General features: G+C 30.7%; 1 protein-coding gene and 1 non-coding gene across 3 annotated transcripts in view; one reads left to right on the forward strand and one right to left on the reverse strand.

Annotated features, from left to right (window-relative positions):
- Positions 1-390: 390 nt before the first annotated feature.
- LOC105193623 (sodium channel protein 60E) overlaps positions 391-24,063 on the reverse strand; it is a 226,986-nt gene continuing 203,313 nt past the window's right edge. For both annotated transcript variants that reach the window (XM_039446819.1, XM_026139038.2), the window contains exons 13-21: positions 23,533-23,649; positions 23,247-23,405; positions 21,361-21,657; positions 18,195-18,349; positions 7,938-8,424; positions 5,729-6,048; positions 5,182-5,541; positions 4,116-4,466; positions 391-1,853 (exon numbers count right to left, since the gene is read on the reverse strand). In XM_039446819.1, the coding sequence (XP_039302753.1) occupies positions 1,478-1,853; positions 4,116-4,466; positions 5,182-5,541; positions 5,729-6,048; positions 7,938-8,424; positions 18,195-18,349; positions 21,361-21,657; positions 23,247-23,405; positions 23,533-23,649 (2,622 nt within the window). In that variant the 3' untranslated portion in view covers positions 391-1,477. The remainder of the gene's footprint in view (positions 1,854-4,115; positions 4,467-5,181; positions 5,542-5,728; positions 6,049-7,937; positions 8,425-18,194; positions 18,350-21,360; positions 21,658-23,246; positions 23,406-23,532; positions 23,650-24,063) is intronic.
- LOC113004759 lies at positions 16,950-17,068 on the forward strand. Its single transcript, XR_003269201.2, has one exon. It is a non-coding gene; the product is annotated as a 5S ribosomal RNA (ribosomal RNA).

Raw genomic sequence — 24,063 nt, forward strand, 5'->3', positions numbered from 1 at the left:
CGAGATTCGCCCCGAAGAAGCCATGCGGATTATTGCCTTATCTAGAATTAGATCTGCGCTGTGTGAAAAGTCTACATATCTGTATATAATCATCTGTATATAATCTGTATACACCTACGTATATGTATTATCACCGACAAGGGAACTCGCTAAATGAAAAATTCGGATTTTAATTAAACTTGGCATAAATGTAGAAGAGGTAAATATATGAATTTAGAAATTTTCCGTCGAAATTTTCAGCGGCTAAAAAAACGATTCGAAGAGGTGAAATACCACTTTTCAACGGTAAAGAGACTTTTGTCTTTCTTTAAATCGAATTCCGTAAACTAAAGAAATGTCAAAAAGTGTTTTATACATTTTTTAAAAATATAAAAATGTTTCATATATTTAGAATAAACTTATTTATAAGAAATATATTCTTGTGTTACAGAAGGAATGTTCAAATACATACGAATGTGCAATACTTCTTATCAATACGTTGATGAAAATGTTACCTATAAGATACATGGATACATTATACATAGGAAAAGTATTAATAACAATATAAATTTTATATGGAATGTAGTTAAAAATAATATAATACATATTATATGGGAAATAGAACATGGAAAAATAAATTTTGTCCTTATGTAATGGAATATAAATACACCATAATATATTTACCCAAATCATGTCAATTACGTTGCGTAAAATGGACATCACAATTAAGCAAAATGATCAATGTTGTTAGCATTGACACAAATACATCATTTTGTTACTTTATATACGATACATAATTTATTCCCTATATAATATTCCTTTACTGAATTATTTGTAAAATTATACTTTTACAATTATTATTTTATATATTTACTCTTTAGAGAATTAGATAATTTTCTAATTTACATTCTTATCAACACATAATTAAATTTTATTAAACTATATACAATGATAACGCTTAATTTAATCAAAATATGTATTTTATTTTATGTATTTATTTCTGATTCTTATTAACATATAATTATATTTTATTAAACTATATACAATGATAATTAGTAAGAGATTTTATTGTACATGTGAAATGGCTCTATTTAACTTTTAATTAAATAGTTGTTAAGTTAAAAATTTATTATATAAATTTTTAATTACATAAGTATTCATTACATGTATATATTTCTTAATTTCTTTCTAATTTTTTTTTTAAGATAAGGTCAATACAGACGTAGGACATAGTAAAACTTTTGTATGAAACACTTTTCGATGTTTCGCTAGATATATTGATAAAAGCCAAAAGTCTCTTTGTCTCTGTGGTAGTTTCACCCCGTTTTTCAGCCGCAACTGACAATTTCTAAATTCATGTACAATTTACCTCTTCTACATTTATAAGTTATTTATAAGCCAAGTTTCAGTAAAATCTGAGTTTCTCACTTTGCGAGGTTCCCTTGTGAGTCGTCGCGTCGCTGTCGCTATCAGGCGTGGTGGTAGCCGTCGATTAGGATCAGCTGTCGTCCGGAGTGTCCCGATACTCCTCACTCTCCCGGTGCACCAACACGTGCACCACCGTCGCCTCCGACTGCTGTCTGATCAGCGATGGCCTCGAGGGTGGCGCCGTGTTCTCCGGACTTGGCTCCGTCACCAGAATACTCACGTCGCTACTCTCGGCTGATCGCTTCTCCGGACTTGGCTCCTGCGGCGGCGGCGGCGCCCGTCGTCTCAGGCTACTACATCGTCGATTGAACGTCTCCTTGATGTCTCGTTGTAGCGCGTTCAGTGAGAGGGTGGTACCGCTCGGTCGTAGAGAGTTGCGCTTCGTCGGTGGGCTGAGTAAGTCCTCGTCCGGATACTTCTCCACTGCGTCTTGCCGGCCCAGCGATCTACGGAGGAAGAGAGAACTTTGCTGTTAACGTTCTTATTTTTCGTACAGTTATCCTTAGTAAAAAAATTCTCAGAATATCTCGTAATATTTTTTAAGAATTTTACATTAATAAATTATATAAAATATGAAAAATTCTTCTAATTCTCATTATTTTCGGAGTTAACCCTTTACTACCCATTTGCGTCCAAGTAAAATTTCTTACGTTGCGCATATATACACTAGTACAGTATGTGTTGCATGCACCTATTCACTGCCTAAAAAAAGAACTTTGTGGGGGGGGGGGGAATATGGCGCCGCAGTGGCGCATTTTAACGACTGTTATTTTAATAATTAAGTCGGTGTGAAAAATTGACAGTGCACGACTGATCCCAGCTTGACTGGTGAAGATGCTCAATTGGAAGTAAGTAGTTTTTATATTTCTTATATTTTATTTTATTAATATATTTGCATGATATTTGTAGTTTTTAACTTTTTATTAATAACAGAATTTGATTTTTATATTATTAGGTGTGTAGAGCAATATTTCGTTATTCTGATGCAATGATTTATAAGAACGGGTAAAGCTAGGATCTGAAGAGGAAAAATCTAATTTTTATCTAATTCCGACGCTGATAAGAAATAAAATTGAACCAAGACATTTGTGGATAAGAAATATCCAAATTATAAATTAAGATTTATGCCCCTGATTTTGTTTGTTCAAATGCGCATCTCAAAGAGGAACTCACAGTAGCGATATAGAAAGCAAACGAACGATATGAAATTCCTAAGCAAATGAATAAGACGAGAAATCGGGGTTATAATTTTCCAAAAGGGGAAATCGATTAATAAATATATATATTATACAAAGATAATTTAATATAAAAAATCCCTTGAGCGATTGGGTGATCTAATTATTCATCCCTCTTAGAATTGAGAAGAACTCTGAGGAAAATGGAGAATTAACCAATAAAAGATCATCTGAAAAGATTCGACTTCGCTGCGAACGGGTTAGGCGGGCGCAGACATTCCTTGATCAGGCATACGAGTTTTTGAGATTAATTGGACGCAACTCACAGGAGCAGGAACGGGTTCCTCAATGGACTCCCACCTAGGAAGCTTTTTCTTCTCTTTCACCTCCGCTTTCTCCTTCTCTCCCTGAGGAACACGAAGTTTCTCATGACTCTCACCTCATCTCCTGCCCATTCAATTTCTTCCCAATTCACATACAGTGTAGCCCCTGACACCCCTCCGTCTTCCGTTCCCAGTCCGTCTTATTCTCCAGTATCGCTCGACCTTCCTGACCCTCCTATCCCCACTGACTGTACGTCCAGTGTAGAATTTCTGGAGTAAGTGACCGTCCCTCCTTTCTAGCCTCGTTATTATTACTTTAACGGTCTACAAAAATCACTATTCGAAATCATAGAACAGTTTTCTTCAAAAACGCTTTTCCCTTGCTTTGGTTAGTTTGCAATGAATAACTTTGTAGACTTAGACGTTCTCGTTTTGATTGCTTGCACATTAGATCCCCATGACCAAATACCTGTCTACGTTCCCGATTACCCCTACCAATTTCTAGTTCCTGTAGATTTTTTATATAACTTTTTTCCTCCTAATACAGCCACCATTCATGAATTAATCCCGTCTCTTCCTGATATATTAAGTTAATAAAATGCAGTTATTAATTACACATATTTGTACATCATGTCCTTAGAATTTTGAAATATATGTTTAGATCTTACAAATTACTCTTATAGCAAATAACAAATCTTTATAAATATTCTTCTGAATATCAACATATAATTCCGGTAAATAATTTTTAAAATCAACATAGCCTATTCTTTAAGGCTAGACATGGCAACATTTTTAATTTTTTATTGCATTTTTTCATTCTTCTTTCTTTGATAATGCTATTTTTATTATTTGCTGTGTCAATGGTTTTTTTTTATATTTAAAAGTTCTAATAAATAAGTAATTCATCACTAAAATTTACTGTTATTATCATAACATTAAAAAAAAGGAAAACCAGGTTTTTAACTCACAATCAGTTTTATTCTTTCAGTAAACTAAGAACATTTAATATTTTATTCACAGTTGGTTTATCTATATTTTTCGGAAAAAAAAACAGAAAAAACTTGGATTTTTTCAATTTTATTTTTCTGGAAACTTAAAAACACTAATCTTAATCAATTTAATATGATGAATAATCAATTTAACGTGTTAGGAGAGACTTAAATAAGGTTTTATACATATGTATTTTACTGTTGCGAAAGAATAAACCAACCTGATAGTAGTGTGGGAGTCTGAGCCAGAGCTGGAGGCAGCGGAAGGTTGACAGGACACAGTCAGTGTCGGGGGTTGCAGGTCCTCATGGGTTCCGGTGGCGCCAGAGAGCAACAGCAGAGGAAGATTTGGAAACAGCCACGCCGAGGCGGTGCCGAGTTCGCTGAGATCGCTGGCGTCGCTGGCCCTGGAGGACTTGCGGCTACTGGCCCGGCTGCCTCGGTGCACGTGCAGCAGAGCCGACAGCTTACCGCTCCATCCACCCCCGCCTTTACCATCCGTGCCACCCGGGCTCGAAGTCTGCGTCTGCGAATCCACCTCCTGAGCAATCCTCTCGCGCTCCTTTTTCATCCTGCGTATATATTTAGTCAATTTTATTATTTATTATTTCTCATATACCTTATTTACGAATATTTTTGGTGAAATACTTTTTCTGACCAAGTTCAAACAGCGGTAATTAAGTTGTAAAAATTGTGATAAACGCAAATTGTATGGTATATTTGAAGATAAATAGATTTAAATATTGGAACTGTTATAGTGTTACTTTCAATCGAATTTTGATAGTCTCACTGATTACGAGTTGATGCTCAAACATGTTAAATACTTTTTGGATCGTGTGAACCATATGCGCATAATTACAATATTCGACAAGAACCGTTTTGTTTTCATTATTTTTTAAATATGAGAAACATATTTTAGTTAAGTTACGTTCATAATACAGTTCAGTGTTGTTCATATTAATCAGCACTGAACTGTATTATGTTCCCAAGAAAAATAAGAAAGTTGAAATGTGTTAATTTGACATTATATTGATCAAATTAGTCCAAGTTATGATGAAAATGACGTAAAATCAATACGATGTCAAGTTGACATTATTTTCACCTAAGGTTAATAATATATTGAGCTTTTAAAACTCAATGTATTGTATATTAACATTAAAAAGATTAAAACTTAAATCTTGTTAACTGTACTTGACTTTCATTTGTTCAGTATTTTTAATTTTTGTATAAAATGTTGTTTAATTTTTAAAAATATTAATTGTGCAATGAAAAGTTTATTATACTTACGCAACGTATTCCTTTATTGTACGTTGAATCAACCTGGCAGCTTTGTCTTGTCGCTTCCAGATTCTCGTGGAAGACACTATCTCCAATTCTTTCCTTGTCGGAAATTGTTTTTTGAACTTGACATCCATCTGATCTTGCAGCTTCCTGAAGTCGTCCGACTCTTCAACGTGTCCAAGAACGTGCTTGACAAGTGAGTGCAGGATGTCCAGACAATGAATCTTGTTACCCTTTGCGATGGGAAGATTAAAGCTGACCAACGCCACTACGTTAGGCTTTGATATCCCCAACGGAGGGTCTAGGCTCGCTATAAAATCGCTCAACTGCGAGAAGCTGATAAATTGAGTTGCATGCGGATCGTACCTAGAAAAACAAAAATTTTAATTCAAAATTGAAACGTCATTTCATTATTTACAATTAAATTTAAATTATCTTATTAAAAATTAATTTTTTTAAAGATATATAGTTGAATTATTTTATTGACATTTTATGAATGATTTATTAGACAAAGAACTCTTCCTAAAATAAATAGTAAAGAGAAACATCTTACTTAGACCATCGGATGTAAAACATCTCTAAGTCATCCTCGACGATGCCAATCTCCTCTTCTTGATGAGCTTGATTGAAATTCTCCAAGATGATGGCGATGTACATATTGATGACAATCATATAGTTAATAATAATAAATGATGTGAAGTACGTGATCGCTAACAATGGATATCCGCAATCTCCGTTCATCTGTCGACTGTTTGGGGTGGGATCGCATTCTGGTGATTGTACCATCAGCGACTCCAACACGTCATTCCATCCAGCCGACGTCATCAAACGGAACAGCAGCTGCATGCTTCTACCGAAGGTTTCAAAATTTACCTACGAAGAAAATTATTAATTTTAGATTAGTGATAAAACAAAATAAATATGTTCCTTTCCTAATTCTAACATTTTTCTCCACAAATATATAAAGAAGTTCGCCCATTTTGGGCCATCCGCATCATCAATCATATATAATTTTGTAGGGAATAATGATAGAATTAAAGAAAAAATAGATTAGATTCTTAAATTCTCGTCGTAGTTTTGACCTAATCAAAAGTTACAGGATTTGAAGGGGAACATAAAAAGGCACCATTGGTTTGACCTTTGATGGTGTCAAGATCATATCAATTTTTTTAAATAAAAAATTCTATTTTTGATTCCAGAATCTTAAGTTGATGTCAAGAGCTTTCCAAAACAATATAAATAAGTTACTTTTCATTAAGTACTTTCTGAATTATACAGCTTCAAAGTTACAGTATAATGCGACTTTCAAGCTTTATAACTCAGAAAGTATTTAATGAAAAGTAACTTACTTGTATTGTTTTGGAAAGCTCTTGACACCAATTAAATTTTGGAATTAAAAACAGGATGTTCCACTAAAAAAATTGATGACCTTGACCTGACCTTGGTGGCACCAAACCAATGGTAATTTCTTATGTTTCCCTGTAAACCTTATAACTTTTGATTGAAACATTTTCCCATATCTTTTATACTTTGCGAGATATTTTGATGCGATAGTTAAAATGGGACACCCTGTATATATCCATCTCTTAAAGTTCGAATCTAGTCCAGGCATGTTGATAAAACACAATACCATGTCTATATTGCAACATAACGTAATATATGTCGTATTGGACAGTTCTGATAATAATCTCTCAAACGAATAAAATGACACTATTAGGTCAGAATTACATTCGGCGAGACTTTGAGGATCTAAATCTATATTTTCCCTAATGCTATCATTATTATCTACAATATTATGTATGAATGATGACTGAACACGGATAGTCCAAAATCACCTATAAAACAATGGGCGAATTTTTTTTAATAATTTGAAGAGATCTTGTCTTTATCTTTTTGCGTATTCAAAAATATAATTGAAGAAAAGATATAATAAGATTAATAACAACAATAACATGAAAAAATAGAATAAAAATTGTATGTTGCTTGAAACCTCATATCCCAATAAATGAAACAGGATTAAAATAGATTTTAATATATTGCTTTCATCCAAATGCGTACATCCAAATACGAATTCATAAAAATGGATTGAAATAGATTAAACTTTGTGGAAATAAGTACATTTATATTTGAATAGAGCTATCAATGCTTCTAAAGCTATATTAAAATAGATTCAAATATTTTTAAAAACTGTGACACGTTTTTTAATAAAAACTTTTTTTGAATTTTGATGGATTGACACAATGCATTTCATATTCACAATTTTAAATTGAATTTACGTTCTATTTTTAAATAAAAACTTTTTGGATTAAATTGTATTAAAAAAAAATTGCATTTTTTATCAGAAATTTTATTTTGAGCAGCATCCACGTTTTAAAATTAGTTTTTTCTGTGGATTGAAAGACAAAAAAATTACTTTATTCAATTCCTATAAATGGATACAAAGGCATTGGGCTTTAAAATAAATTCAGATTTTTAGAAAAACGCAAACGTTAAAACGAATCTTTTTTTATTTATTTTAATCCATTTTTTTTAGCGGGATTTTATAAATATATTAAAAGTTTCTATTAAAAGTTTCTCTAAATAAGCAATATTTTATATCATTTACTTATTATTATTAGATTTTACATATTACATTAGATTTAATTATTTACTTATGGTTCGATTATGTATAAAATTATTGATATTGAATTTAGTTGTGAAATTCAATGTCTATAAAAATAAGTATTCTATAATTTAACTGTCCAAACTGTTATATAACTGACCATATCGTCCAATGCGCCTTGTTTTCTGACATGTCCGAAAATGGACATTCCGATAATGGCGTAGATAAACGTAATCAGGGCCAACAGAGCCCCGATGTTGAAGAGTGCAGGTAGACTGACGACAAGGGCGAAGAGCAGCTTGCGGATACCTTTCGCGGCCTTGATAAGCCTCAAGATTCTGCCGATTCTGAACACCCTCACGACTCGCAAGAGCGTCGGGGACACAGGGAAGTCTATCATGATGTCTTCCATCAGAATACCCAGGACAGACGCTAGTACAAGTACAAAGTCGAACAGATTCCATGGCACCGTGAAGTAATGATAACGCAGACCGATTATCTTGACGATTGCTTCCAGACCGAAAACAGTAGTGAAGAACGCGTTTGACACTTCAAGGACGAAGAAGATGGAATGTGCCTGATTGTAGTGCTCGATACCCATCGTCACCATGTTGAGAAATATCAAAACGAAGATAGCTATTTCAAATCTGGAAAGTCGGAAGATCAGATCGTTCTATTTTCTCTTGCGATAAATTTACACATCGCTTTCTAATAATTAATCGTTATCCTTGATGAAAAAAGTTCTCATAATATTTTTTCTTTTATGTTCTCATATTATTTTCAAAAATGTTTCATATTTCAGATTTATAAAAATTTCTAAGAAATATGTAAGAAATTGTTTCGGATTTTACAAATTTACTTTGAAAATTAAAGAAATTTTAGAATATTTCGAAATTCACATACATAAAAAATTCTAAAAAAAATATTGATTTTCTCAATATTTCTAACCAATGTTCCAATTCATATAAAAAAATGTAAGAAATGTTTTAAAAATTTATAAAATTTTACAGAATTTTTGAAAAGTTTTGAAATTTACATAGAAATTTAAAAATAATGTGTAAAACATTTCTAAGAAAAATTTTCATCATTGATTTTTTTTTTTGTAATGTCAAAGCCGTGCATGCACATTTAATACTCGTGCAGTAAAAATGACGTAAATAGTACATTCGGCGGTACATGGAACAAATATATTTAATTTTTATACTTATTCGCTTTTTTTAAACAATTAAAATAAAATGGTTTCTTGAACAAAGCAAAAATTATATAGCGATGTCTGTCATTTATCATGATAAAAATATCTTTACATTCCATGTAGCAGTATCACATGATTATTGTTGGAATATTGCAGAGGTCACAGTAATATTAAAATGTCTTCCAAAATAAATCACAATAATATAAGTAATAATAGTAATATCATAATTCTATTACTGTATATTGATATATTAATGTGAGGAATATTAAATCATTTTTATATTTTTATATTATGAAAATATTGTAGATATGTTACATTACAACGATATAACTGTAATATTTCGTTATTACTTTTAAAAGTAATATTTCTGTAATATTTTACTGTAACATGATACATATTTCTAGTAAATTGCAATATTACTGTAATATTTATGTAATATTACATGGTATGTAAAATGTAATGATACGTGTAAACGTATAACCGTGAGCTTGATAAAAGTTTAAGTAATAGAATTCATTTTTCATTTGTAATTTACGCATTATTCGGAAGAATTTTATGTTCCGCTATTGTGCAGCTAGTTTTACATTTGCAAGGATTTTACGAGAAGAGAGTGAGAGAGTATCTAATCCCCGCGCGTGGAATTATAAAGTTAGGACGTTTACGTAAACCTCCCAGCTTGCAGCTTATCTCGTCTATTATGCACAGTTGTATCACTGTACGCCAACATTGTGTATCTACAATTTAGAGGCGGCAAGCGTTAATGTCCTTTGGGTATCGATTTTCCATTACACCGAGAAACGGATTGTAGAGTCGCGGCATTTATCTTCGGACAAGTCCTGCCTTTCCTGGAAGCTGAAAAGAAAATTCACACACCGTGCTTTGGCGATTTGTACACGTGTTATAATGCTCTCACTGGTCCAGGCGGAAAAATGTTACTGTACCGCGAAGAACAAGTATTTTCAAGCTATTCATCGATATTTAAATCTGGTAACTGAAAATATAGAGAAGAGGAGATCTCGAATATAAATTTTGAAAAGTTATATATAGATGGAATTTGTATAATATATTTATGTTAGTAGAACAGGGCGTTTATTCACCTTTGCAAAGTAATTCCTTGAGAATTCCTGATTTTCCATTCCAGCAATTTTATTTGAAATTTCAGCTAGATACGAGTATATTTCAGAATTTTTTAACGCAGTTTTCAAATAAATTTATTTCATTACGTTTTTAATTATAATTCTTTATTTTTTAATCATTTACAAAGAAAAGTCAGTTGGGCGTTTTTTTTGTGTAAAAATAAAATTCTCAACGAATTAGTTGCTTTATGATCGATAAAAAAATTATAATAGCCCTATTGAAAAAATAGAATGATTAAATTAGCTACGAATGATTAATTTATAGAAAGACTAAAATTACCGACGGTATTTCATCCAGAGATGCCAATTTAATAATTTCCTATTTTTGTATTCGGTTAGTGAAGATTATTTTGACAGGATTAGAATTATTTGTATTATATAATTTTTTCAAATTATTTGGTACTGTAAAAAAAAATAAAAAAAATTGAAATGGTTGTAGAGAAACCAAAACGGTTCTAATGTTAAAGAAATATTATAAAATTTAGCGAAATATATTTCATCTTACCTCGTCTTTTTGCGATCTATAATTATCTTCTCATTGTTGAATGAGCAATTTGAAGACGAAAATAACAATAGTTCTGCAGTCCGTTTCCAATGTAGAAGACATGTTCCGATGTTAGATACCATACCTTCTTTTTTTCGGCTTTCTTATCTTTTATTTGTAATGTTGACTGCCGATGAACAATAAGGCGACAGTATTCTGCGAAAACCTGTCTATACGATTCTGATCGCAAATCTCAACAAAATACATGGATGGAAATCCTGTGAAGCACGCGTTCAATCACAGTAGCGTGACCAATGAGAAGGTGCGCAACCATTAGCTTATTTATCAATAACATTTTGCGACACAGACATCTGTGCTTGTGTTAAATCGTTAACATACAACTGCGCGAATTGCCAGTGGAATTTAATATAAGGGGAAGTTGAAGCAAGACGGGGTGGCGAGGTAAGACTCATCTTCCCTCGCTTGACAAGGCCAGTTTCAAGATTGGAGAGAAGAATTAATTAACATCAGATACTAATCCAAATATAAAAAGTTGGCTTGCTAACGATTCAACTTAAGATGTCTGTGAATTGTTGAGAAAATGTACACCTGTCACATTGCTCGCACTGGACTGTGATGAAACGTGTACTGCACAGTACGACCGCCACATCGAATTGCTCGCTTAATACCATTTACGTCGTCTTGACCACACCATTTTTACGCACTCATCATGTTGCAACGAATAACATATACGTGCATTTGATTGCATTAAAGGAAGCAACATTAACACTTTGGCACCAAACAGTCGACTCGATCAAATTAAATGGTTAGTAATGAAAAAAATTCTCAAGTACATATAAAACTGTTGCTATATATTATAATGGTGATAAGTTTGTAAATATATTCTTGCTGAAATATCGGGAAAAGTTTTCGTAGAATTTTTTATATAATTTTTCAGAATTTCTGTATAAATTTTAGAATTATATAATTTTATAATTTTAGGAAATTTCTTAGATTTTTTTATACAAATTGGGACATTTTAGAAGAGTTAAAAAGGTCCATATTTTTTACTCTAAGTTGCATATACATATACAGGGTGAACAATTTCAAACGTAATGGGCCGAATATCTCGGAAAATATGAAAGATACGGAAAAATGTTTTAGATAAGAGATGTAGGGTTTAAAACGATCTATCATATCAGTTTGACCTTTGATGGCGTCGCCAATTGAAATCACATTAACTTTTTTAAATGAAACACCCTATTTTTGATTCTAGAATTTAATGGCTAGTGTCAAAAGCTTTCCAAAACACTATGAATAAGTTTATTCTTATTAAATACTTTTAGAGTTGTGAGATTTGAAAGTTACAATGTACTGTAGCTTTCCAGCCTCACAACTCGGAAAGTACTTAATGAAAAAATAACTTCTTTATGGAAATAACTTTGTTTTGGAAAGTTCTCAAAATCGACTACAAGAAAATGCAATAAAAGATATAGAATGTTAGGGAAGTACCGATACTTCTTAATTAGCGAACTACCGATACTTTAACATTCTATTCGTTTATTGCATTTTCTTGTAGTAGATTTCAAGAACTTTTCAAAACACTATAAAGAAGTCATTTTTCATAAGGTATTTTCCGAGTTGTGAGGCTTAAAAGCTATAGTGTACTGTAACTTTTAAACCTCATAACTCAAAAAGTCTAATACTTAACTTATTTAAAATAAACTTATTTATAGTGTTTTGGAAAGCTCTTGACACCAGCAGTGTTGTGCTTAGATAACTTAAAATTTATCTAGGTACAGATAAATTTTAAGGATAAGATAAATTACGTATAAATGTATCTTAAGATAAAGGTGATTTAATTTTTATTTATAAATGAAAGAAAAAAATTCATAGATTTATCTAGATAATTGTCATGTAATATCATTATTGAGCAAAAAACAATTTAGAATGTGAATTATGTTAAAATTTTTATTTCTAAAATAATATTTTTAAAAACAAAAACAGTAGGAAGACTTAGGCCGGTTCTAATCCAGCAGCAATGAGGGGGCGGTGAGGGGTGAGGGGGGAATGTAGGCGCGGAGGTACATACCGCGGAGTGGATGTTGATCCGCGGTACTGACGTGGGAGGTGGGTGGTGACTCGCGAGGCCTGACCTGGGAGTGGGGAATGATACAGGGAGTGGGTGGTGATCCTCAAGATGCAGTGAGCGGTGTCACCCACTGACATAGAGATGGGATTGATTGATTGGTGGGGGTCATCCGCGCGGCGATATATTTGAGATATTGCAATATCCCGGCTAGATATCGTAACGAGTTTCTACAGATTTCATTTTGCTGTGTGGGCATTTTATGATTATTTTTGCGGTTTATTGTAAAATTTGTTACAAAGTTTGAAAGGACTCGTGTCTAAATCAGAGTTTTACATCAGAATTGCAATCTGATCGTAGCACTGGTGATCGGTCGATTAAATCCTGGTTCTAGAAATGTTAAATTAGTAAAATATTATAAGTCATCAGATTCGGAATAATTGAATTTTACTGATTTTAACTCTAATTATACAATAACAATATCATAACATAATTGGTTACAGCAACCGCCAAAGTGTTAACTTTGAAAACAGCCAACCTTTAACGGTGCAAACGTAAATGTACAGTGCATTATTACTTAAATTAATATTTGGAGAACCAATTCCAATAATATCGTTTAATCTAATCATCTGATAAGGCTGCTTTGGCTTTGCATTAATAAAAATACCATTTGTATTCTAAATGAAAATATCAATAAGCAATATTCAACTTACAAATGCATCGGTATTGACATATTCACCATACATACCTCTAAGTCCATGATATAAAAGTTCTCATTTTCTCGAATAAAAAGACAATGACTACGAGATACTTGCGAACTAAAGCAATTAATATCATTTTCATTGCCCCAATTATTAATAATATTTTAATTTAAAAAATTATTTTAAACTTTTCAAAAATGTTGAATATTTAAATTTGTATTTTGAATTTTTATTTTATGTAATAATATTAGTACAAGAATGCTATAAAATATTATTATCATGTTTATAGAATATCTATAGTCTGTTTTCACTCTTTATACAGTTTGGAAACATTTTGGAATAAAAAATAATAAAGTACAATCATTTCGAGAAGTTCTTTTAAGGGAGTTGATTAAGAGTACTCCCTCAAAATGATCAAACATATTGAGATAGGCTTTATAGTCATCCTAAATATTATGCATTTTTTAATTAAACATCTCAGAATTTACATTTATTATATTAATCAAGTTGCAAATTAAATAAACATGTACAAAAAATAAAAACAACTAAGTATATTTGATACATAATTTTTAAACTTTTTAGTATTTACGAGCCAGTGAATGTAATGAATTTAAGTATTATTTCTAAAATATTTTAAATTTATGTGAAAATAAAGCTATAAAATAATATATAAATAATAGAGGAAAAAGAAAATAATTCCATATGTAGAATACTGTATTATATATTCTGATTTGCTATATTTATTAATTTATTAAGATCGAAAAAGAATATATATATGTATATATGTATATACATACTTGTTAATTACAACATACATGTATACATATTCATCGTATAAGATCTTTTAGATACAGTTATACAACAGATATAATTGAAATGCTTACCACATTATTGTTATTAAGGATATTTTAATACTTTTAAAAATAATGAAAATTTACTCAGAAATGTCGTAACTCAGTATGTAGAGAAGGTGCCGAGAAACCTCGTGAGAAACATTGTGTATACAGTTTTAACAATTTTCTCGTATATATAAATATATGCAATCTCTAAAGTCTGTTTATTAATTTCAGTATATTTGCGGCAGGGGCAATGAAAATGATATTAATTGCTTTAGTTCGCAAGTATCTCGTAGACATTGCTTTTTATTCGAGAAAATGAGAACTTGTACATCATGGACTTAGAGGTATGTATGGTGAATATGTCAATACCGATGCATTTGTAAGTTGAATATTGTTTAATGATATTTTCATTTAGAGTGCAATGGCGTTTTTATTAATGCAAAGCTATAAAGCAGCCTTATCAGATGATCCGATTAAACGATAACGATATTATTGGAATTGGTTCTCCAAATATTGATCTAATCTAAGTAATAATACACTGTACACTTACGTTTGCACCGTTAAGGTAGAATGTTTTCAGAGTTAACACTTTGGCGACTGCTGTAACGTATACGTGACTTCCCTAATCAACGGTGGCATCACGTAGACGTGATTTTGTTCTTGTAGTGTTTGTTCATATTTTAAGGGAATCCTAACGCAAATTATTATTAACATTTTTTAATTAGACAATAGCTTTAAATTGACCTTTTTTGCTGAATTAGAAATTCTTTTATAGAATTAAGGATGTTCGACTATATTATATCAAGATTATTAAGATTTTAAAAAATGCAGTTTTTAAGTTTTTTCGTACATGAAAATTTTTGTCTTGAAGTTCAGTCATAAAACCAACCGCAGAAAAACAAAACGAATAATTTAGCTTATGTGGCATAAATGACTGTATTTTGCTACAGTTTTGGGTACATTTTAGGTAAATAACTTTAAACGAGTAAGTGGAACCAAATAAACTTTTGTATATGAACGTTTATTAGAGTTTTATTAATATATGTAAAAAATTTAATTTAATTTGTAATACTACTTGGTCGTCATATTTGCAAATAAATACATTTTACATAAGACTCAAAAAACAAATTTAAATAACTTTTAAATTTATAAAAAAATTGTGTTCAAATTTTATATAAATACTCAGACTTAATAATAGAACAATTTATATTGTTAATTGAAATTGTTACATTTTTAAAATACTTTGAGTTATGTTATACATTAAAACACAAAAATAAAGAAGGCAAAGGATGATTCAATGTTAATAATAAAAATTTAATAAATTTTTTTAATATAGAGGCGAGTGGGGTAAGTCGGACCTATTTTGCAGTTTTTGAGGGCGCAAATAAAGTTTGATCTTAAAACCGAAAATGCTGTTGGAAAGATAATTTAATTCTCTTCATCTTTGCTTTAAATCATTTTGACATATCTCTCATCTGTGTTGAACTATAATGGAAAATGTAAAAATGCTATTTTCAGTCCGATTCGGAACTATTGATTCCAAGTCGAACCACTCCCTGGTCCAAATCAAACAGTTCTATCTTTATCGACTTTTAAATAGAGTTTTAAAAGATTTTAATATATATATATTTTTTAAATATTGAGTAAAAATGAGCAATTTGACAGTAAAAAATGAAAATTTTATTAAAGAAAAATTAATTAATGACAATTTATTAGACGTTTCCCGATTATGTTATGACATTGTTATTATATAATTAGAGTTGAAATCAGTACAATTCAATTATTCCGAATGTGATGACTCATAATATTTTCCTAATTTAACATTCCTAGAACCAGGATTTGGTTGACCGATCACCAGTGCTACGATCAGATTGCAATTCTGTTGTAAAACTCTGAGTTAAACACGAGTCCTTTCAAACTTTGGAACAAATTTTACAATAAACCGCAAAAGTAATCCTAAACTGCCCACACAGCAAAATGAAATCTGCAGGATCTCGTTACGATATCTAGCTGGGATATTGCAATATCTCAAATATATCGCCGCGCGGATGACCTCCACCAATCAATCAATCCCACCTCTAGGTCAGTGAGTGACACCACTCACTGCATCTTAAGGATCACCACCCACTCCCCGTATCACTCCCCACTCCCGGGTAGGACCGCGGATTGACCCCCACCTCCCGGGTCAGGCTTCGCGGGTCATCGCCCACTCCGCGGTATGTACCCCTCTCGCCCCTCACCCCCCCCTCCTCATTGTCACTGGATTAGAAGCGGCCTAGTCTTCCTACTAAAAACTCTTCAAATAATTATATTAAGAACAAATATTTCTCGTTTTTAATTATTACCCAAATAAAAATAAAAATTAAAAATAGAAAAAAATATGAATATATATCACATGTATAATAACTAACAAATTTTTTGGAAAAGTTTTCGAATTTGAGGAAATTTTTATATTGCACTACTGTTGATCTGAACTGCGTTTCGATATTGCCGATAAAAATCTAGTTAGCATTGCGTATCTATAGATTTTTAGTACTGGCAATAAATTTTGCAATCTTGAAAAAAATCTGTTAGGATAAATGGTAACTTGGAGCTAAAGACTATTGTCTAATTAATTATTTAGCTAATTAATGTGATATGGTTGATTCTTATGATATTCATTTTATATGAAAGAGGAAGAAAATTTTGAAAGTAACAAATATAAAACTAGATACAATAACGCAAGTGATTAGCCAACTTCCATATCACGCTGAGAAAACCAGTTCTCGTCCGATCACTGAAGTCAAGCAGCGTTGAGCACGGTTAGTACTTGGATGGGTGACCGCTTGGGAACACCGTGTGATGTTGGCCTCAAATTTTTTTCACGTTTTTTTTTTAGGCAAGCAGATACATAAACATTTATAATTCTTTTTTTTTCCCTTAAAAAATAATGAAAAAAAATTTTATTTTATATTCGAAGAACCCATTTTTGAAATATAATTTTCTTATCTTACTTTCAATATATTAAAAACTTTTCTGAGTACTTAAAAAATATTCAGGGTTGGTTAAGTTAATATTTAATACTTTTTAAATTAAAATTAATGGTTTATAAAATAACTAACGGCTTGATCAAATTATAATGCTTTATTTTCGTTATTTGCATTATCTCAATGCAAATATAATTTAAAAAAATAATATTTTTTTTATCTAAAATAAAGATAACGTACAGCATAATAATCTAAGATAAGATGAGGCTATTTCTTTATCTAGATGATTATTTAAATAATTTTATATGGATAACGGCAAACTGGTAAGATCAATAAATAGATCTTTTTAAATTCCACAAGTTTTATCTGAAATATTTTTCCGTATCTTTCATATTTTCCGAGACATTCGGCCAACTACGTTTGAAATTGTTCACCCTATATATAAATTCCAAAATAATTTAAGATTTCTAAAATGTCTTGTCTTACAATTTCCAAAAAAAATTTTCAAATCTAAAGTAAGATAATGTATGTGCGTGTGCGTGTGCGTGCGTGTGCGTATGCGTGCAAATGAGAACTTTTTTCATTAAGAAGAAAATTTCATTGTCTAACAAGGTTTTCTGAAATAAGATTTTTGAGAAAGATAATTTAATCGAGTCGTAGTTACAAAACAAAAATGATAAACAGTAGATAAATAGTTAAAAAAAATTATAGATATATGTTATATAAAATGTGCAACAATATAAATAAAAAGAAACATATTTAACTTTACGCTTAAAGAAGGAAGTGATTTCTCATCTAAAATAATTAATTAGTAAAATAATTAAGTTACAGTTTAAATACAAAGATGCTTTTAAACTGTCGCAAGATCACGGTAAAGAATGAAGTTGGTCACCAAAGTGTCATTGATCATTTCAATCTGCACAACACTATCGACAGAAACAATGATAAGCAACACAATTCTTTGCTCAAAATATCCAGTGTGCATCTTGCTCATAGCGTTATACAATTACCTGCGAGAATTGGACAGGTCGTAGAACATTGCGAGGAATTGGTTCATCGGACGTTTTATAACTTTTTGCGGCTTTTTACGGCCAAGTTTTTTCATGGCAGTGTAGTAGTGTTTTTGACTCTCAGTCAAAAACATTTCTAACACCCCACCTTCATACTGAAAAAAATTGACTTATTATTTTAGAGTCATAGAAATCTTTTATATGAATCCGTAAGAAACGTACTTTGTTATAGGGTTTATGTCGTTTTTTTTGCATTACATTAGTGAAAAAATAACCTAGTCGGCACAGAGAATTCAAAAAGAATTTAAGCTTACGTGCTTCATCAATTCATCTTCAGATGCAAAAAGAATTCTTTTTGCATCTCAAAATGAACTCTAAATTGATTCACAAACCTGAATTCTTTCTTAATTCTTTTTGAATCTGTGTACAGACTAGGAACTTAATCTAATAATGTATCCGAGTAAAGAATGATATTTTAATCGAATCTATATGAAAATTAGATCAAAAAATGTTATCAATTAATTTGAAGTTTTATTATTTTAATCCTTCGTGGACACCGTGGGTCTTCAAAGACTCCAGCGAATTTTCAATCTTGATTTATTCGTTACACGATAAACGGAAGGAATCGTTTCTTTTTACCAAAAAAATGGTTGATAGTGAGAACATATTGGACCAAGTAACGTCGTATTTTATCAGTCGTATCTCATAAAGCAACGTGACAGTTGATTTAGGATCAAGGACTCTTCCATTTCCTTCAGAGTCCTGCGAAGTATTTTTTGTAAATAAGTGAGTACTTTTTGCTATTTTTAGATTTAATTTCGATATGTATAATGTGAGAAAAAAGTTATTTTACTTCCATAAAATATTGCACAACTTCATTAGAGCGTTCTGACAAACAAGTTCGAAAATCACACGCTGTGCCTTTGGCTTAAGAAATGTGATAAGATATATTAAAAATTTATTAAATAAATAATTTTTTAATAAAATACTAATATTTTTGGAAAAAACAATTTTTTTCGATTTTATATTATCTTTTTTCCCCATTTTGCATAAATCCAAATTACTGATTCTTGTATCATCAAATAATTAAACAATTATACTTTTTTTGAAATAGGCACAATTACATTAGTTTTTTTCGTACATATTAACCTTTGACTATTTAAAGTTAAAAGAATTTTTCAATCACGTGTAAAAAAAGTTATGAATTTTTTAGTTCAACGACGAATTTTGCCGATTACATCACATTCGGTCTCATGCAATAGAAGTAAAAAATGTTTCGGATCAAACAATTATAAAATCGTATTCTGGAATGTTGGGAAAGTATACTACAATTTTTTCAGATTTTTTAAAACCCAAAATCTCTTTCCAAAACGCGTAAGGACGCCAACCAATCCCAATATCCAGGTAAGCAGTGAAAAACAATGGTGTCCACGGAGGATTAACATTTTTCTTAAACAATCATTTATTAGTGATTGTTCAGTAACTGGTGCAGTAATCTTGCTTTGCTATTATATTAAGAATTAATAGAGAAAGTTTTCCAATACCGACATAACACTTTGTTTTTTTCGATTGTATTACTTAAACAAAAATTAAAAATCAAAAACTCTGGAAATATAAATGCAAAGTGGGAACTATGTTGCATAAGATAATACAACATTTTTCATAGTATTGTTGCAAATTTTACAATAATTAAGTTTCTCGTAAGAGAAGCAAAAATAAGCTAAATATAAAGTGATCTAATATTATGGATAATACATTTACTATTGTTTAAAGTTTAAACTATTTGCAAAAGAAAATTGTGTAAATTTTATTTTTTTGCTTTTGAAGAATTCTTTTCTAGCAGATTTTATATAGAAAAAAAGCTATGAATAAATAAATAATGGATTTTTATTTCTTTAATTATCTAACAAGGCAAGGCTCCGAGGTGTTTCCCTCTGATTTTGACGAGCCTTTAATATGTTGTAGTACAGATAAAAATAAGAGACACATATTATTTTATACGTGCCCGTTTTCACTTTTAGGAGGTGAAATAACACCCCTTTGAAAAACATCGGTTTTTTTCTTTTGAAGCGTATATTGTTGAAACTGTAAGAGATAGAGAAAAATGTTCTAATTGAGAATAAATGGCTTGAAGAGTACTTTATAACAGTGATAAAAAAATTTTTTATCACTGGTGGGAGAAAATAAAAAAAAATTTTTTAAGAAATTTTTTTATCACTGTTATAAAGTACTTTTCAAGCCATTTAACTGTTAATTAGAACATTTTTCTCTTATAGTTTCGACGATATATGCTTGGAAAAAAAACCGATTTTCTTCAAAGGGGTGTTTTACCCCCTAAAAGAGAAAACGTATAAAAAATTACGTGTCTCTTATTTTTATCTGTACTGCAACATATTGAAGGCTCGTCAAAATCGGAGAGGGACACCTCGAAGCCTTTCCTTATAAGTATAGATTATATTTGTATCAGTGTTGTGCCATATAAATTTCAAGATTACGTTTACATGAATTATTTACGTATTGCTTACGTTACGTTTACACGAATTTTTTTCAATACAAGTAAAGTGAATTATTATAAATTGGATAATACAATACAAAAAAAAGTAATCGAGTTTTAAGATTTAGATCGAGTTTTATATTTGATTTTGTATTGAGAAAATAAAAATATATAATATTAAAAATAAAAAACGTAATATAATTTTTATTATTGCTGATAAAGTCTGAATTTTCTATAAGCTATGGATTGTAGAAGGTTATTGTTTACATACCACGTAAAATGGTTTATAGTTTACATTGCATATGCGTAACGTTCATTATATTTTACGCATAAATGTCAATCCTGGTTTTTATCAGAATAAATAAAATACAGTAATTTTCAGAAACGAGAGAACATTTTAGAAAACTTATGTCGGTATTGGTGATTTTTCTGATATTTAATAACAAAATATTAACAAAATTCTTTCATCGACTAATATCAAGTCTTAAATAGTTTAATATTGGAGATACGTTTCTTTAAATGATTTTTATATCTTGACAATAAAGTTAATACCTATTACAAATATTTTTCTTTATATGAAATTTTTTCATGATCATATAGTGCAAATAATTATTTTTGCTTTACGTTGGAATAACGTTTAATAGATTAAGATTTTGCCAGACCGACGCTCACCTTTTTCTTCAACATGTTGAAATTGTCTATGATTACTCCAATGAAGAGATTGAGCGTGAAGAATGAACCGCAGACAATGAATATGACGAAGTAGAGGTAGGCGTACAGATTCGCTTCTCTCTGCGGTTGCAGATCCACCCCCGTCGCGTCCACTGCGTCTTCCATTATTTCCATCCATCCCTCGAAGGTCCCCACTTGCAATAAAGCTAGGTAAGCGTTTCCAACGTGGTCAAAATTAATTTTGCTATTCACCCAGGTATAATTTTTGCTGAAACATTCGTCCTTCGTGTTCACTACCTAAAATTGAAATAGTTGCATCAGAAAAATGTAATTAGCTTGCTCTCTCCTATATTCTCCTTGTTTATATTCTGGTTATATGTACATATATACACATGATGTATATGCCGGATTCATATACACATTATGTCACACATTAAGTTCAATTATATTATTTGAAAGCCACACGTTCAAGGTCTTCAAGCTGGACTAAAGTTAAAAAATTAATTTCTGTCATACTTTTTAAAATTACGTAAAGAGAATATACTTGTAAAAATGTCTGCTAGTTGCAAAATTGAAATTCAGCTTTTGTTAAAATGAAGTGAACATTAATGAGCAGTAATTATCCTGCAATGTTTAAATAGATTAAAGAAGTCTAATTTCAATGGTTATTCCTAGAATTTAACGCGAAGTATACGAGATATCATCTCATTATGCCATATTTATCTCACGATCGTCCTTTTTCCTCTATAAGAGGATGAAATTAGCAACCCCTATTTAATTTTTTCATTATTTTATAGAATTTTTAAATTCTTTGTTATTGATTTCATAGAACTATTGACGCACCAAAATGTTATCATTTAAAAATACAGGGTGTTTGATAATTAAATTCGAATTTTGGAAAATGGTAGAGGACTTTTCGACTCAGTTTGGTCCATTCTACTTACATGCAAGAGATTAATCATTAATTATCAAATGTATATGTATATGTTAAAAAACTTGATTTATAATTTTAAATATATTTTCATTTCTTTCATTTTTTTTGTAAAATCAATAGTTTCCAAGTAAAAAAAAATAAAATAAGATATATTGTTAAAAATAAAATAATAAGCACAGTATAATTAAATGACAAGTTTCAAAGATAAATAGAATTTTATAATAAAATGAAAAAGTAAGCAAAACAAAATATAGCAAATGTTGGTAAAATGGAACAAAAATCACACAAAATTATAATAAATAAATTTAATTTTCATCTTATTTGGAGGAATGTCACTTATTGTTAGAGAGGAATACAGGATAAATGTTTATGTGTGAACTTCTCTCTCTTTAATTTTCGACGAAGAATTATCTCTTAAAATTTTTCGTACTTTTTAGGTTCGTATTCTGTATAAATATTCTAGGGCAGATTTCTTCAGTATTTCTGAAAAGTATTACAATTTGTATAAAAATTCTGAGAAATTTTCTAAATATTTGTAAAATTATAGACAAATTTTTGCAGAAAAATCTGAAAGATTATATAGAAAGTTTCAAGACAAATTTTCATTAGTGAATTAATATCAAATAATTAAGTTGATATGTTAAATCATATCGTTTACAGAAAGTATTATCGGATCTGTCATGAATAAAATTAATAATTAATTTGTACAGTCTCTATAACGAAATTGACATCGGTGTATAATTATTAGATATGAATTGATTTTGATATTGTTTAATGCATGAAACCGAATGTACATGACTAATTTCCACTTTAAATATTTAGATCATTATCAAGTCATTATCCGATTGTAAAGTTACTCACGTTACAATTTAATCATAAATTCATGTCTGGCTGAATATAGTTCGCTGTCTTCTTTTTGATAATTAGAATTCGAGCGAAATGATGTACTCACCGAAATATCCAGCAATGTTCCGAACTCGTCGACGCACTTGTAGAATTTGCCGCCGAAGAACTGGACGCCCATTATCGAAAAAATAAGCCAGAACACGAGACAGACGAGGAGCACGTTGAATATACTAGGTATCGCATACATCAACGCGTTTACTACAATCTGCGAGCCGGGAAGAAAAATCTTCTCAGTGATACGTAACAATCTGCGGTTCGCGTATTGTGTCGTTCGTGTTTTTCAATTTTTCGGATTTTCGAAGGTAGAGTTTGTTTGTCTGCGCGATATTTACCCTCATGCCTTGCCATCTCGAGATCGCTCTCAGTGGTCTCAAGGCGCGTAGTGTCCTCAGTGATCGTAATACTTTAAGGTTCTCATTTTCTTCTATCAAAAGGCTAAATATGGATACCTGTTTGAAGAAGTGCAAATTTAATTCCGATACCCTATCAAATTTATACATAATGTAATTCATGCAAATTAGATTTTTAGATTCTCCTAAGCGCTGGATTTTAAATAATGAGTTTGTATCTGACGAGAAGAAGATAGAAATAAGATTGAAATCATTCGTTTTTAAGAACACTCTGATAATTATTATTGAATACAGTTGCACGAGCATAAAATGTTTCGAGAATGGCGGTGTGTAGAAAATTAAAATAAAATAATCGGTTTTGTCTGCCATCTGATTTTTAATTGAAGTAACTTTTTGTATATAATTGGTATGTACAATTGAACCACATGAATCTACTTTAGGTCTGTAAATAATGGAATTCTTATCCGAAGGAATAAATTGCGAAGGAAATTAAATTCGCAAGCTACATCGGAC

The sequence above is a fragment of the Solenopsis invicta genome, chromosome 3 (genome assembly GCF_016802725.1).
Source record: "Solenopsis invicta isolate M01_SB chromosome 3, UNIL_Sinv_3.0, whole genome shotgun sequence".
NCBI lineage: Eukaryota > Metazoa > Arthropoda > Insecta > Hymenoptera > Formicidae > Solenopsis > Solenopsis invicta.